The following is a 17,574-nucleotide window of genomic DNA, read 5'->3' as shown; positions in this document are numbered from 1 at the left end:
ACCAAATAATGGAGAAATCTGTTGCAACCATCGGCTTAATAGTGGAGGCATTTACAGCAAAAGTGAGTTTGGTGTGTATTTCTAGATAATCTCTCTGATTCTCTGACTTTGTAACTTGTAAAACATATTGAGAAACCACTGCACAAGTGGTTTACTCAGGAACTCAGTGGGGAGTCAAGCGTGGAATTTTTAACCTGGGAGTCGATTGTTGGCTTCATCAAATTGCTCCATTCCTCAGACATTCAGGTTTTCATTTTCGGATTAGAATTTGACATTTGGATCAGTCAGGTCCTAAGGTCCAGTCAATATCCCCAGCTCCCAGTTGCCCAATATACTTGGTATGGGGTTTCTAGCTGCTGCTCCTTTTATCTCAAAGCCCCAACCACAGATGAAGCAAGTGGTGTCTCCATTTCTCTACTTTGGTTTCTATTACGTGTTTTGGATTAAAAACATCAGTGGAACTCCTTTACACTCAAATTTCATTTAGTCATGTGATGTACTAAAGCTCTTGGATTCCCCACACCCCCATAGAGAGGAAGTAAAACAGAAAATAAAACGGTTATTTCTTTAGATTTATTTTCTGCTCTTTGTATCCATCTTTTATCACTTTTTTTCTCATGATAAAAACATGCAAATATGGAAAATTTAGAAAATGCAAAAACCTTTAAAGTTCTAAATGATATAGGCAACTATCGTAGTAATACTGGATTACAATTCATTTAACTATTTTTTTAATATTTATTTATTGTATTTATTTATTTTCCATATATATATATATATATATATTTTTTTTTTTTTTTTTTTTTTTTTTTTTTTGGCTGCGTTGGGTCTTAGTTGCAGCACACAGGATCTTTGTTGAGGCATGTAGGATCTTTTTTGTTATGGCACACAGTCTGCTCAGGTTTCTCTCTAGTTGTGGTGTGCGGGTTTTCTCTCTCTCGTTGAGGCACGCGAGCTCAGTAGTTGTGGCGCGTGGCCTTAGTTGCCCTGCAGCATGTGGGATCTTAGTTCCCTGACCAGGGATCGAACACGCGTTCCCTGTATTGGAAGGCGGATTCTTTACCACTGGACCACCAGGGGAGTCCCTCATTTAATTATTAAAATCCCTACTTTTTTTTTTCTTGGCCATGCCACATGGCATGCAGGAATCTTATTTCCCGGACCAGGGATCGAACCCGCACCCCCTGCAGTGGAAGTGCAGAGTCTTAACAACTGGACCACCAGGGAAGTCCTAAAATTCCTACTTTAAATTATAGTTTTCCCTCTCTGGTTATTAAATTCTGATAAGTTCTTCCTCTTGTACTGGAGCTTTCGTATAATAAGACTGTAAGAATTTCTCTTAAGTAATGGGTAGCATGGTAATGCAAGTTTTATTCTTACTCTTATTTGAGAGGGACTTCCTCTACCATAAAAGAAAATGGTCAGTTCTTCAAATTTTTATCAACTTACTGGTGTTTAGCTGATCTTTAAATCAGTATCCATAAATTATGCAGGTCATTAACTGGCTTTAATTATTTTAAAAATTTAAAAATCATTTCAATTTGCACCAAGTTGGTTTAAGCAGTAGTTGGAAATTTTTCTAGATTAATTATGTCTAAAATAAATAAAATTAAGCAAAGCTAAGTTAAATTTTTAAATATGGATAGACCGACTCTTTTAGCAGCTATTGATGTTTTATACTTCTTCTCATCACTGAAGAAAAAATTTAAGCCCTTGTCCCTCATTTAAAGACGAGATTCTAACAATACAGTGACTTACTCTAAAACATTTAATTAGTGTCCTGGTGATGGAATCAGGATGCATGTCTTCTCAAGTCTTAGGATTTAGGGGCGTCCCTGGTGGTCCAGTGGGTAAGACTCTGTGCTGCCAAAGCAGAGGGTCCGGGTTTGATCCCTGGTCAGGGAACTAGATCCCACATGCATGCCACAACTAAGAGCCTGAATGCCTCAACTACAGATCCCGCATTCTGCAACTAAAACATGCCACAACGAAGATCCTGCGTGCTGCAACTAAGACGAAGCACAGCCAAAAAAAAAAAAAAAACGGTCTTAGGATTTAGCATCAACAATGGTCATACCCCAAAACAATGTCAAATGACCATTTATCAAATTATTTATTGTGAACTAAAGTGAGACTTCCTCCAACTCTCGGTAGAAAAATGATCCTCCTTGAAAATAGCCCTAAAACTAATAATTTTAACTTCAAAATTAAGACAAAATAGTTCAGTCTCTCTCACAAAACTATTTTTCTAGGGAGATTCACTAAGAAATAACATGATAGTCCTTATTGCCAGGGTCATTGCTCTACTAGTTAAAAGTAAATAAAAGTGTACTTTTCCGTTACTGCTTTAAAAAACATCTTTCCTTGTAATTGTGTTAATAGTCAATAGATGTCTATAGCCACTATTTTATAGATTTGGGTTCTCAAAGTCAAATTTTACTTAAAATTTAAGTACCAGGCTAAGGTGGGGGAGACCATGATCTGGGCAATCCACACTACCACGAGTGAAGGAAGGTATACACAGCTTGCCTCTGAATATGTTCTTCCTTTTGTATCAAAAATGGAACTCACCAAAATAAAGCATTAACCTTTGGTTTCACACAGATCAAATCCCAGCTCTGTCACTTAATAGCTATGTGAAAATGAGCAAGTTACCTCAGTTCTCTAAGACGTTTCCCTCCATCTGCAATGTGGGGAAAAAAATACCTCCCTCGTGGCATTATTGTAAGGATTAAATTAAAATGAATATAAAAGGTTTAGTACACTGCTTGGCACAAAGTGAGCAGGCAGCAAGTGTAGATGATGATGATGATGAAGAAGCCTATGCCTACAGAAGTATTTAGAGCAAGATTTAAAGAAATATACTTAGACATATATTTCTTTCTCCCTGATTCAACCATTTCGTGTATTTTTAGATTATTTATTCTTGGCCATTTCTCACGTCTGAGCAGAAGTTAAAATCCTTTAAGGTGTATAGAGTGCTCCAGCATCCACCGGTAGTAAGGAAGAGGGACTTTAGAGCAATCCGGCATCAAAAATACTTTCAGGCTATCTATCTCTTTTACGACTTTTTATCTTTTTCCCGCCTAATGGAATATACTATTAGCTAGCTAGTAACAGTTTCCTAGGGTAAATTATTGAATTTGCCTGCCCTCTGTCCTTGTGTAAAGAAAAAGCACTTCACAGAGAAACACCCCTGTCTTTTTCTACTATGCAGTTCTGAAGCTGGTCAGCTCTAAAGCACTCTTTTTACCTGTCTCTGGGTAGTTGATAACTTGCATATACTAGTTTGCCGTTACTGCTCTAATGAATTACTACAAACTTAATGGCTTAAAACAACACAAATTTGTTTCCTTACAGTTTTGGAGACCCAAATTCAGTTTCACTTGGCTGAAGTCACAGTGTCAGCAGGGCTCATTCTTTCTGGAGGCTCTGAGGAAGAGTCCATTTCCTTTCCCTTTCCCAGCTTCTGGTGGCCATTTCTGTTCCTTGGCTTGTGGCCCCTTCCTCCATCTTCAGAGCACATCACTACAAGCTTTATTTCTTTCATCACATCACCTTCTCTTCTGCCTTCCTAGTATAAGGATAGTCGTGATTACATCATTGGGCCCGACTGGATAATCTCTTCAATTCAAAATCCTTAATTTAATCAATCTGCAAAATCCCTTTGCCATATAAAGTAACATATTCCCAGGGTCTGAAGATTAGGATGTGGACTCTTGTGGGGTATTATCCAGCCTATCACATGGTTTTTTGGGCAATCATTGCAGTATGAGATTATATAGTTTTATTTTCCAGAAAAAAAAAAAATCTGTTTGGTGTTTAAGATACTTGCTTAGAAAAAGCTCACCTATTAAAGTTTGAAACACTGAAATAGAGCATAACAAGATACCTACATTTCTTTGTGGGACAAAAATTTTCACACCTGTTCACTCAAATTCTTTTATTGGCCTTAGCATCGACTGAACTTTGAAGAAGGTTTTTGTGTACCTCACTTTCCCATTTAACAGGAGGAAGAGTATCAGATACCTGCAAATGTCAATTTTCATATGATTAATTTTGAAAATGATGTTTTTGTTGCTATTGTCAGCTTTATTACATATTTTACATTGGTTGACATTAATTCATAGATTCTGGAAATATGCTGGCATACAATGATAAAATAGGGATAACTATAGTTCTCTATGATAAGGCTTAAAGTAAAAGCATGTTTTAATTTACTTCCAAATAATTCATACTAAAGAAAACTTAACTTTGAAAGTTCCTTTCATGATCTATATCAACTAAAAACTTGTACCATTAAAAGAAAAAAAAAGGGATGTCATAGATTACAACTACGGAATTAAATTTCGCTATCACCAGGCAATTATTGTTTAAAACAATCAACTTCTAGAAAACTTAATTGTTAACTATTTGAAAAGGTGTCAGAAGTGTTATATTAAGGCAAACCAGTCATCATTACAATTGAATCATCTCTATCAAAATGTGGAGATCAGGTACATGCAACCCAAATTCTCTCATTATATATATATTACTTATTGTTAATGCTTTAACCCACAGACAGATCAAAGTAGCAATCATGGTTTAAGATTCCCCAACTAGCTCTATCAGCAAAATTAAAATATTCAGTCTTAGGTAAAAATCTCAGCATGCTCTGAAAGCAAATAATTTTACCAAGTTTTGATGCTAAATTTATAATCCTTGCTTTTCAAATTTTCAGAATCAAAGCCATGTTGGTAGCAAACATTCTCTCATTAGTTGGAGCTCTCTTGATGGGGTTTTCGAAATTGGGACCATCTCACATTCTTATAATTTCAGGAAGAGGCATATCAGGACTCTACTGTGGTAAGTCATGCACACACACACATACACACACACGCACACTCCCACACAAACACATACACACACCTGAAAATTATTCTGAAGGCAGATGTGGTTACATGTAGGGAATTTTTTTGAGCCTTGAGTGACATTGTGAAAGGGAAAGGCAGTAACATAAAGTTGTAGTCCTGAGTCAGGGAGGTTTGGGACCAGTAAGTGGAGTTGTAAGGGTATATTCTTATCCACAGCAATGACAGCATTTCTAGTCGTATGATCTAAGACAAATTATTTAACTTTGTTTCCTTATCCAGTAAGTGAGAAGGATAACAGTATCTACCTCCTGGAGATGCTTGTGAGAATAAGTGTTCAGCATAGAATCTGACTACAGCAAACTGCCAAATGTGCTAGCTGTTATCATTACTCCTGTTGTTCAGTAGACAGTGGAAGACTGCTATGCCCAGACCCCTAACTCTACCCTTATGGCCTACCTGGCCACTGATGTCTCTGTCTCTCCTATCTGGAAAGACCCTGACATCCTGGCCCATCTCTCACACCACATTCCCTAGCCCTAAATGCTTCCACATGTAGCTGGTTGAAGAGTTAAAGTGGTGCTAACCATGGGGAGAGGGAATCAGGCAGAATCAGTTGGTAGAGGAGTGCAGAATGGAGGAAGGTTGCTCCTCCTAAGAACTTCACATCTAAACAGCTGAATCACTATTTCTTGGAGACAGCTTTTCAAACTACCTGAAGCAACTTATCAGCAGAAAGGGAGGATCGTGCATTCTCTAAAATAGTCAAATCTTTGCTTCTCAATCCCAGCGACACCCATTGTCCCAAATCATAGCCACTAATAATATCCATTGGGGGTGGGAGAGGAAAGGTGAGGGCACAAAATGGTGTATAAAATATTTTTAACAATTTTACCTGCAAAGAGGAAAGACTATAATTCCATGCATCTTCAATGATCAGTTGAAACAAAAGTCTAAGATTACTTGTCTCTTTTTGTTGTTTTCAATGCTAATAAAAATAACTGAAAGGGTAGCTTGATCCAGGTAAAGAGTCACCCCACTTGTGGAAAAAGCTTTGGATTCAGAGTGAATCGATTCTGGCACTGTCTCTGTCTGGCCTTAGTAATTGAATGTGAGACTCAGTTTCCTCTTCTGTAAAATGCAAATAATAACACAATCAAAGAAGTCCAAATCATGATTCTTCTATCTTTTCTCTCTATTTTTTAAAATATAGCAAGAAAAAAATTACAAAATATTTTTGGTAAAGTTGAAAATAAATGCTGTAAACATAACATGGAGCAACCTATCACTAGCATAGCCAAGTAACTTGTACTCTCCAACCACCTTTTAAAATTACGTCTGATTCTATTATGAGCATTAAAATTGCTAAAACTTATAGGAAATACAATTTGACTTCAGGTTCATGTGACTTCAGACCTGTGAGCTTACCTGCACTTTCTGTTCTTGGGGTATAATGTTAGGCATTACAGAAAAATAGTACAGCCTAGAATAGGACCAAACAAATGGGGTTTTTCCCCCTTCTTCTTTAAGATCAACAGACCACACATTAGAGTTACATGTAAAAGCAGAAATTCAGATGCTGTATCAATCATGTAAATGTTCATGTGATATTAAGAACAATTTGAAGCCTTAAAAAATATTGAAAAAAAATATTGAAACAATTCCTCAAAGCATCTTCTATATATTTGATAGGCAGGCCGTCTCTCTAAGAGGAAGTCTCTGACAAATCTTACTTTTAAATTCTTAAGAAAATGCCAAACATCGCATTCAGCCTTGCTCATTGATAGTCTCTGACCTTTTTATGCACTCAGCAAATGGCTAGATACTCCACCATTTCCAACATGACTGATTACATCTGCAACTAGGAAAACTATAGAAGGCAGAATGCCCTAGAGCTTTTTAAATTTCAGTATTCCTTTAAGCACCAGAAGTCTTTATGCAAATAAAATCTTTTCTGAAGCCTATTATTTGGAGAGAATAAAGAAGCTAGGTTTGCTCTGGTTGGAGTGACTGGGGGAAGAGCATCTGAGTTCCTCAACCCCTTCCACCTTCCCCCTCAGCCTGGCCAACTCAACTGTGATCTTGAGGCACCTCCACATTGTGGAAACTCAGACAGGGCTTGTAGTTCTCCACTAACACTCTATTGCACTGTGATCTTGGCTAAGTTGTTTCTCACCTTTATCAAGTAAAGAAGTTGGCCTAGATAAGTTCTAATTTCCTTTAATCCCACAAATCTAGAGTGAGAATATTATTGTGTTTTTAAGAATATTGTTAAAGCATTCTTCAGTCTCTTTTCTGAAGATAACCTAAGGCATTATGGTACAAACTCAATATTAACATGGATTTTTTTTAACTAAATAAGACAATGCTATGAATAATTGCCAAATGCATCACTAACCATTCCTTTCTCTTTGTATATCCAACTACAACTTCATTTGGAGTTGCATCAACAAACATTCTTTGCGTAAACGGTGTGTAATTGTTGGTGACAAGGGCTCTTCCTTCCAATGAACTCAGGAAGGGAGTTTCAGCAGAATATTGACTGTACTTAAAATTATTGTTATTGAGATAGTCCTTGCTACGCTTTAACGTTTATGTTCATGTTTCATTTAGGGTTAATTTCAGGCTTGGTTCCAATGTACATTGGTGAAATTGCTCCAACCACGCTCAGGGGTGCTATTGGTGCCCTTCATCAGCTGGCCATTGTCACAGGCATTCTTATTAGTCAGGTAAAACTCCCATCCCCTTCCTCACCCATCCTCTACTTTACCCAACTTCTCCTTCCCTGATTGTCCACTCTCACTGTAGAACAACACAGAGGAAAAAGGCAGTTCCACAGGTGGTAGTGGAGGTGGTATAGAGACATAGGCTTTTTAGCTCAAAGCTAAAGTACTACTACTCCACTCCTCACTTTTCCCCTTGGAGTTGTGGTGGGGTTGGCACTGGAGGTGACCTGGTAAGCCAAGTCTTGAACTGCTGGAGCTATTCTAGAATCTAATTATTCCATTTATATTTCAAGGAATAAAAAATTTCAAAATTTTGCCTACCCAGGTTTCCTTTGTTCTGAGCATCTTACCTGCTCAAATTTAATATGCAAATGCTTACAATAGCAGTTTTTGTTCAGCTGACTGTATTCTTTCCTTCTGTCCTACGTTCTCAGAGGGAGTCCTAGAACCTCAAACCTATGGCTATCCAGAGGATAAACTACTTGCAGTAGGGATCACAAAACTAGTTCTCATCAGAGTAATTGTTTTATCTATGTAACCCCATTCTATTTAAGTTCTGGGTAATGTAAGAAGAAATTTTTTTAACAAAGGTCCAAAGATGCACGATTTTTGCTGTTGTTTTAGATATCAAATGTGTGCTTAAAAGTTTGGTTGATTCTCATCCTAAATGTCCCATAGGAGTTAATGAAAACAAATCTAGGTGAATTCTTTGTAAAACAAGGAGTCCATAATTCAGTTCAGATGAGACACACTAGCAGTAGTTTTCATCTTGTGCATGCTTGTGCATACGTGAGTCACAGTTGTCAGGGATTACTATCAAATAGCCAATGTGCTTTTTCAACAAATTGTTTCAGAAAGCAGATCCAAAGTGATGTGCAGTTGATATGCTTCCTCCCTGACTTTTCAGATCGTTGGCCTCGACTTTATCCTGGGCAATCATGAGCTGTGGCACATCCTGCTTGGTCTGTCTGCTGTGCCAGCTGTTTTGCAATCTTTGCTGCTCTTCTTCTGTCCAGAAAGCCCCAGATACCTTTACATCAAGTTGGATGAGGAAGCCAAAGCAAAGAAAAGTAAGTCTATGGGTGGTTTTACTTTCTTCCTATTGTTTTGGAACTATCAGCTAATGAGAAAGAGTGTGCATGAATGGATACTCATGAAATTGGTACCAGTGCTTTCCAAATGAAGTCAGTGATTATATGTAAGAAGAATATGCAAGATCACTTAATATGACTGGTGCATGCCATTTTGCAACCATAAACATTCACACAAACCCGAACAGAAAATCCACATACAGAGACTTCTAAAAGACCTTTCCTACATTATCCTTCTATGATAATGAGGATCACAATTTTGTTTGTCATAAGATGAAGGGAAATGTTCTGCTTTTTTGAGAAATAAAAAAGCAGGATTTAATTTAACAAGAAAGAATTTCCAACACCCATGCTATTAAGTACCAGAAAGGGCTATGCAGAACTGTAGCTCTTTCAATAACATAATACAAATAAATTTATTTTTGTTTTGACCTGAGTTGTGTCAACCTGATCATTTTGGGGAACAGGCTTGAAAAGACTCAGAGGATGTGATGATGTCACCAAAGACATCACTGAGATGAGAAAAGAAAGGGAAGAAGCATCAAGTGAAAAGAAAGTCTCCATAATTCAGCTCTTCACCAATTCCAGCTACCAACAGCCTATTCTAGTGGCATTGATGCTGCACATGGCTCAGCAATTTTCTGGAATCAATGGGGTAAGTTTAAGAACGTCCCCTAACTCTTAAGAGCAAAGTGAATTAAGATAGATGAGGAAAGGGGTTTGAGTTTAAATAACTAAAGGATACTTTAAAATGTTGACATCACATGTCTTACTACAACAAATACATTGAATGAGCATTAATTTTTTGTCTTGACTCATCTGCCTTCTAAAATCAGCTTACAGTTTTTTTCAATGTCAATAATCAATGGTCTGCATGTCTACTATGATGAAGGTTAAAAGGCAAGTCATAATGAATACAAAAGAGGGAAAAGGAGAATAAATATAACTAGAAGACTAAATTACAAGGGGCTTCCAGAGTTGAGTATCAAATTTAGGATTTCTGATAGCCTAAGCAAAAGGATTCCATGATTCCCTCTGTCTATTTAAATGAAGTATACCAAATAGCCTGGTGCAAAGAAGTTTCCTGCTATCCAAGAAACTTGCACTCTATTTGGGGAGATAGCACACAAAATAAACAATAGAGTGAACTGACATGATATTGGTGAGTAAGGGTAATAGAAAAGACATGACTGAAAAACATTCTGAGTACTAAACTAGCTAGCATTTAGGTTTTGAATTGAAATTCTCGTATTATGCAGACTAAAATTGTTCTACTGACAATTAGCTACTAGCAGAAAAAAATTAAGCATTTGTTTAGAAACTAGATAAAGAAAATCACTTATCCCCTTTCATTGCTGTTAAAAATGTGGTTTGGGCTTTTATAGTGAGCCAATCCTAGATTCACAAAGACACTTTGGGGGTGACTGATGCATGGGCAGAGACTTGGGGGAAGCAAAGAAAGCAAAAGTTGAAGCATGAGTTGAAGCAAAAGAAGACCTGAGCCTCACTCCACAAAGTGAATGCCGCTCTGCTGTGGTCTCCATCCTCCTTTAACAGGTCCTTGACATTCATTTTTTATCTCTTAACTCTTTATAACTTTGGGGCTCAGAGACCAAATCTGTATCCTCTCTCTCAGCTCTGCTTGTATATCCAATAGCACAACACTTAATCTCTCTAAACCTCCCTGCTTTAGCTTGCATCCCAGTGCCTGACTCAGAGGCAGCCAGGAAGTGTCGAACCACAGGCTGTCAGGTATCCTAAAATGGTGGGCTGGTGTGCAGTGAGTAATCCACTCCTCACTGAACACAGCCTGAACAGTCCTCCTGCGTCAGCCATGTCTGCAGGAAGAGGCACCAGCAGCAGGACATGTTATGTGGGAAAGGAACTGATGGAAGATGACAGAACAAAAAAGATGATCTAAAAGACTATTATAAACATAAGGACATAACTAAATAATAAAGCCTATTAGGGAGGTTGTGAATCAGATTTCTCCATCCACTGAGATTGGTGGAAAATTTTGGGTTACATGCAATGACAACCAGAACTCTTATACACACTGGTGAGAGTACAAATCGATACAACTTTTTTTTTTAATTTTTATTGAGGTATAATTGATTTACAGTGTTGTGTTAGTTTCAGTTTCACTCTTTTTTTAGATTCTTTTCCCATATAGGCCATTACAGAGTACTGAGTAGAGTTCCCTGTGCTACACAGTAGGTCCCCATTAGCTATCTATTTTATATATAGTAGTATGTATGTGACACAACTTCTTTGGAAAACTGTTTGGCAGTATCTATCAAAGCTGAGAACATGCATACACTACAACCCAACAATTCTATTCCTAGGTGTAAATGTATACATATTTTACCAAAAGGCTTGTACTAGAATGTTCATAGCAGCACTATTCATAACCACTCTAAATGATAACTATCTAAATACCCATCAATAGTAGAATGAGTAACTAAATTGTGGTATATTAATACAATTATACACTAAACAGCAATGATAATGAACAGCCTGAAAATACAACAGTATGGATAATTCCAACAAACGTAATGTTGATGCCAGATACAAAATACACACTATGTGGTTCCATTTATATCAAGTACAAGACTAGGCAAAATTTATCTATAAGGATAGAAGTTGAAAGCGTTTCCTTTGAAAAAAGGGTGACATTTAGGGGGCTTCTGGAGGGCAGGAAATGACTTATTTTTGATCTAGACTATACAGGTGTGTTTAGTTTGTGAAAATTAATTGAGCTGTACACTTAAAACGATATGTGTACTTTTTTGCATGTATTTTATACTTTAACAAAAAAATAAAGTGCAGATGTAGAGTTTTCAGCTAAATATAAGGAGAACTTTTAAGTGACTGGAAGCTTTACACACTGAAGGAAGATTGTGGTTTCTCCTTCCCTGGAAGAAGAGGGTGGATAAAGCCTTTTGGGAGTTCTAGGGACCCTGGTTCCATTGAAACACCTAAAAATAAACAAACTAAAATAACTCTTGCTTTAAAGCCATGAGTGCTAGGCTTCTTGATTAAGGCTAAACTATTATTATTTTGCAGATATTTTACTACTCAACCAGCATTTTTCAGACAGCTGGAATCAGCCAACCTGTTTATGCAACCATTGGAGTTGGTGCTGTCAACACAGTTTTCACTGCTCTCTCCGTAAGTAAAATACTCTATATAAATATTCTGCTTGTTCCTCAGTCCAGAAATGGGAGTAAAATAACCTTGTAATATAAAAGTGACCTATGACTTATTGTCCACATGTAGTGGGTATGTAGACAGAACCAAGTGGGTCACAGGAAGAGTCCTATATGTGAATAACCAACCACCGCATTGAGATTAGGCATAACTGAACAGGTGGATCACTGGTCCTCCTTATCCGCTGAAGATGTCATTTGTCACTCATTTGTGAATTAGTAACTCACTTGGGGACACAGACGCTTGGTATTTTTGTGTAAATACCTGGGCTCTTTCTCCTTTGCTCTGTACTTAAGCCCCTTGGTATTAGCAAACAGCTTGTCATTTCTATCAACATTGGATCCTAGATCCTCTCCTTCCATGGTTGAAAATTTTTATCCTGACATCTTAGAAAAAACATTTTAAAAATAAACATGGTCCTCTCAATTAGATATCTAAGCCTCTAGCAAAATTAAACTGATTCAGTAAATTCTTATGATGTTAGGCCATTGGGCAGAACTTCCGGGTAGTTCACAAGGCCATGGCTTCTGGTGATGTATATGACTGTGATATTATGAGAGGACAGAATAGAAGCGGTTTATAACTTGAAATGTTATTGCTATTTTTGAAATGTAACTTTTTTCAAATGTCAAATGTTATTACATACTTTTTAAAATTTTTTTCAACAAGGGAAGAGGTCATATACTCTTCTTAAGACCAAATACCTTATCTAAGGAACAATTCAGTATATTGACAGTAATAATATTTAATATAACAATCTAAGAATTAAAGTAAACAAAAAACAACAACAAAACCCCCCAAACTTCCCAACTAATGTAACTCACTTTAAAATGAGGATAATTGAGCTTATTTTTATCTTTGAATGCAGATGTTAAAAAAGCTTGTGCTGTTTAATTTTGGTCACAGTGCTATATACTCAATCTACTTTAGTCACTTGCTTTTCGTTCTCTGCACATGGACTTTTAACTATTACCTAGAGTAGTCAATAAATTACAGCCTGGCTACCTAGATCAAAAGGCAGGTTTGTCCAGACCACATTAAACAGAACTGGACCTTGGAAAGAGACGAAGAACAGATAATAAGGGAACACCAGTTCTTCCGTAGAAATGCCTTTAGAGATAATGCCTGTTCAATCCAAAAGGCCACTCTAAACCAATAAAGGCTTGGTACTAGGATGGAATCCAAGGGACTATTCTCATTCTTTTGCCTCCTGAGATAATATTTTTGCAAATCCCACTTCAACATATTTTTCTCATATAGAGACTCTGATTAAAACATTTTACGTGTAACAGGATTTGCTATGTAAAGCATCATGTTATCAAGATCAGGGTAACCCAAACTCTAAGAATGCCTAAAGAGAAAACTACTGCAGAATTCCATTTTTGTCCTCCCCCCCACCAGCCAGCCCCATGGAGTGGGAGGAGTTGTTTTGAAAATAGAGCCTTGATTATTTTGAATATACCGTTTTTGAACTCATCCTTTTATTCTGTGAAAGTTTTTGCATGACTGACATAATTTTAAAAAGTCAACTCTAATCAGCTGTCTAATTAACCCTCCAGGACTACAGATAACAGTTAACATTTTAAATTATATTTCTTTTTAAAAAGTTGTTTTAAAGTTCAAAGAAGTACAAAAAGGACAGCCTCTCAGTCATCCAGTTTCTCTCGCCAAAATCAACCAATGTTACCGAATTCCGTGTATCCTTTCAAATAAAGATGTGCAATTAGGATTATGTACTGATAACATATTAATATTTCAACAATTTGGAAGGAACATAATCAATCTTTTTTTTCTGGATGAGTACTTGGAGAAAGAGATAGACTTTCCTAACTCGATGCTGAATTATGTTCCACATTTCCATATTTTCTTTTAAACTAATGAGCTGGTATAAGGGAGCCTGTAATCTTGAGTGAGAAAACAAAACAGGAAGAATATAAAGGGAACTGGAAGGCAGCATGGGTCTAGAGGAGAAAGAGTGGCTCCAAGTAGGTATCCAGGATCTGAGCAATGTACAGTGTCCGCAGTGAAAATGAGAATTAAGGTCAGGTAGACATCTCTGTCCCCTGACCAAATCTCACCCTGTATCACACCCCTTCCTTAGTGCTCACCTAGCCCCAAGGAGGGAGTCCAACTCAATTTTCAAGGCATATAGTTTTAGAGTTTATAATCCTATTAACAATAATTGTTCAGAAATAGAAGAAACAGACACAGTAAAAGTCCTTATTCCTGAAGAAATCCTCCAGTTTTCTTGGCAGCTTGACATGGTGTCATCAAATCAGATTTAAAAGTCATAATTAAAGAGTCAAAATATATAGAGAAATTTTATGAACTTGAGAAAGGTTTGTTTTTCCCACTTTTTTCTCAACAATTAAATGTGGGCTCCTTGCTTCCCTGGTGGCCCAGTGGTAAAGAAGCCACCTTCCAATGCATGGGACGCGGGTTTGATCCCTGGTCAGGGAACTAAGATCCCACATGCCACGGGGCAACTAAGCCCGTGCGCCACAACTATTGAGCTTGCACTCTAGAGCCCGTGAGCCACAACTACTGAAGCCCGCACACCCTAGAGCCCATGCTCCGCGACTACTGAGCTGGAGCGCCTCAACAAGACAGCCCACGTACCACAAATTACAGAGCCCACACGCTCTGGAACCCGCACGCCTCAACTAGTGAGAGAAAACCTGCACACCACAACTAAGAGAGAAGCCCGTGCACCACAACGAAAGATCCCGCATGCTGCAACTAAGACTCCACAGAGCAAAAAAATAAAGAAAATTTAAAAAAAAATTTTTTTTAATGTGGCTCCTTGCTTACCACCTGGAAGTGATTTGAAACTCTAATATGAAATGCCTCTGAGATGAAAGGGGCTTTCATTGTAGGTGAAAAGAAATGTTTCTCAGATATTTTCAGAGCCAAAGCTCACTATACTAAGGGTATTGGATTGCTGTTGATTTACTGATAGATTTATGAGCCTAACCAATTTACTCACTGAAGTGAGAAATTATGACAGGTAGTTTTTGTGTGTGTGACTCACCAACCTTGGCAGTATTCCAAGGATCAAGCAAGAGTCTATTCAACAAACTCTGGTCCTGGCTAATTGTAAATCTTAATCATTAGTGCAAAGATCCACAGACCAAAGGAATCGACGCCAAATCTCCTGAATTAGGATAAGAAAGCACTTTAACCTTTTGCTTTAAAGTCTTATCTTTTCAAGTGGATAGTTCATTACCAGCACCAGGTACATTTAGGCTCACCAGAAAAATGCGGACCTGACTATTTTGGTAAGGCCATCAAATTCTGTATGCTGCCCCTGAGTGGTAACAGTTTGACTTTATTTGCAGTAAGAAAGTTGGATGAGAATAGTTAACACATCAACAGTTGTACTGTTTCAGGGGTCTGCAGTGCTCAAACCCTTGCAATTATAACTTAGGATAATTATCAGAAGGGAAATTAATGTCATTTTTATGTAGGACCTTCGTATTTTAAGTCTACAGGAAATATATTGGGAGAGATCCAAGATGTCCAGTCTCTAAATATTGTACCCAAAGTGATAAACATCAGGTGGTGGTAATGCTATGGTTCTTTCTCTAGAATGGCCTGTTCAAATCAATGTGACGAAAGGAAGCCAGTATTTGTTAATCACCTCTGTTCACTGAGACCAGCTCTGCCACCCCAGGCAAGAGTCACTCCCCTCCTGAGTTCCACATCTGTAAAACGGAATAACAGAATGGCCTCTTTCCAGCTGTATAAATTGAAATGATCTCTTTGGCAGTAAAAACGATTTAAGTATAAAGCCAATGTGTTTTAAAATTTTCCTAGGTATTCCTTGTGGAGAAGGCAGGGCGCCGCTCTCTGTTTTTAATCGGAATGAGTGGGATGTTTGTTTGTGCCATCTTCATGTCGGTGGGACTTGTGCTACTGGTGAGTTTGGTGCCTGCACTGAGATTTTTGGTTACCATATGATAGCACTTCTGAGCTGCAGGTTAAACGTTTGAGATTGACTTACGAAATAAAGCAAGAGGAACAGCATATAATACAAAGGAGAAATGTAAAGAAAAAGAGAATTAGTTTAGGGGTTTAAATATAGAACATCAGCAGGTAAATTGTGCTTGTTACCCAGAGAGGCAGTGTATATAATAGTAGAGCGCAAGCTCTGGGATTAGCCCAACCAGGTTCTAATCCTGGCTCTGCCACTTGGTTGCCTGTGTGACCTTGGACAAGCACCTAGACCTTTCCAGCCCAGCACCAGCATCCACTGCTTTACAGGAGGTCATGCATCCTGTCTAGCAACCTTGGTATGAGTAGAAGCAAAGGTCACTGGATCCTTGCTTTTCCTCTTTTGCAGGAAAAGAGTGACTAAGAGTCATGGAAAATCCTAATCCAGAGGATTTCCTATAGCACAAAAGATTTAAGGATGACTAATAAACTTGTCTATGACTAGAATAACTTATACTTAATTGAATATAAACACATCAAGAAGGGAGCTATGTCATCTCTGAACTCAATGAGAATCTACCTAGCTAAAGGAAGAAGCAGTCAATGTCAGTTCCACTTTTGCTTTGTTTCTGTTTTCTCCTCAGAATAAATTGGCTTGGATGAGTTACATGAGCATGACAGCCATCTTCCTCTTTGTCAGTTTTTTTGAAATTGGACCAGGCCCCATCCCCTGGTTCATGGTGGCTGAGTTTTTCAGTCAAGGACCACGCCCTGCTGCTTTAGCAATAGCTGCGTTCAGCAACTGGACCTGCAATTTCATTATAGCTCTGTGTTTCCAGTACATTGCGGTAAGCAGCCCAATACTGTACAAATTTACTGAACAGAAGATAAGGTTGAAGAGCTGCTAATTGGAACTCTGTTTATTCTCTGTGCAGGACTTCTGTGGACCTTATGTGTTTTTCCTCTTTGCTGGTATAGTCCTGGCCTTTACTCTGTTTACATTTTTCAAAGTTCCAGAAACCAAAGGAAAGTCCTTTGAGGAAATCGCAGCAGAGTTCCAAAAGAAGAGTGCTTCAGCCAAAGCACCAAAAGCTGCTGTAGAAATGGAATTCCTTGGAGCTACAGAGACTGTGTAAAGATAACCTGCTTTTTGACAGGTACAGAAACAGGAAAGAAGCGGTGTTTTTTAAATGACAATTTTTTTGAGAATTTTATATCTACATCTTGAAGTACTGTTTTATTTTTTAAAGAGATGTTATAGGCTTTGATCAGAAATGTCATCAAATATTACAAAGAAAGTATTTTTTTAACTTCGAGAATCTATTTTGGGTGGTAAGACTCTATAATTAAGTAAACCAAAAAGTCTAGCTCATTTTGGTACACTAAATGGCAAGTACATTCTAATGTTCTTAGAGCTGTCCTTTACAACAAGAGTATCCTGAAGTTGAAGCAGTTTCAGAGTTATTGCTTCATTGCACGTGACTAGAAACCTGAAGACACAACCAATATTTACATATTTAAATACGATTAAGTTGGAATTTTCCTACCCACAGACCTCATATCAATACTAAAGGAGATATGACTAGTGGCAGTAAGGTCCATGTTAAAATTGATAACTTTTCCAATTTTTCCCCTCAGCTTTTTTCTTGCACATTAGAATTTGTGTTGTGCTTAAAAAGTTTTTTCTGTTATTTTTCATGTGGAATAGTTTATTAAGCACATTAAAATATGGTTATAAAGAAAAACTTTTATTTTGGGTAGACT

At 37.6% G+C, this 17,574-nt stretch overlaps 1 protein-coding gene across 1 annotated transcript in view; it reads left to right on the top strand.

Annotated features, from left to right (window-relative positions):
- The window catches only part of SLC2A2 (solute carrier family 2 member 2), a 29,561-nt gene extending 12,502 nt beyond the window's left edge, over nt 1-17,059 (top strand). The window contains exons 4-11 of the mRNA XM_059922000.1: nt 4,721-4,845; nt 7,464-7,579; nt 8,484-8,646; nt 9,135-9,322; nt 11,734-11,838; nt 15,694-15,795; nt 16,455-16,658; nt 16,746-17,059. Coding sequence (XP_059777983.1) covers nt 4,721-4,845; nt 7,464-7,579; nt 8,484-8,646; nt 9,135-9,322; nt 11,734-11,838; nt 15,694-15,795; nt 16,455-16,658; nt 16,746-16,946 — 1,204 coding nt within the window. The 3' untranslated portion in view covers nt 16,947-17,059. The remainder of the gene's footprint in view (nt 1-4,720; nt 4,846-7,463; nt 7,580-8,483; nt 8,647-9,134; nt 9,323-11,733; nt 11,839-15,693; nt 15,796-16,454; nt 16,659-16,745) is intronic.
- The last annotated feature ends 515 nt before the right edge of the window (nt 17,060-17,574 follow it).

This window comes from Balaenoptera ricei, chromosome 4 (assembly GCF_028023285.1).
Source record: "Balaenoptera ricei isolate mBalRic1 chromosome 4, mBalRic1.hap2, whole genome shotgun sequence".
NCBI classification, from domain to species: Eukaryota; Metazoa; Chordata; class Mammalia; order Artiodactyla; family Balaenopteridae; genus Balaenoptera; species Balaenoptera ricei.
Note: the sequence above shows the minus strand (reverse complement) of the source record. Positions and strands in the feature narration are given on the sequence as shown.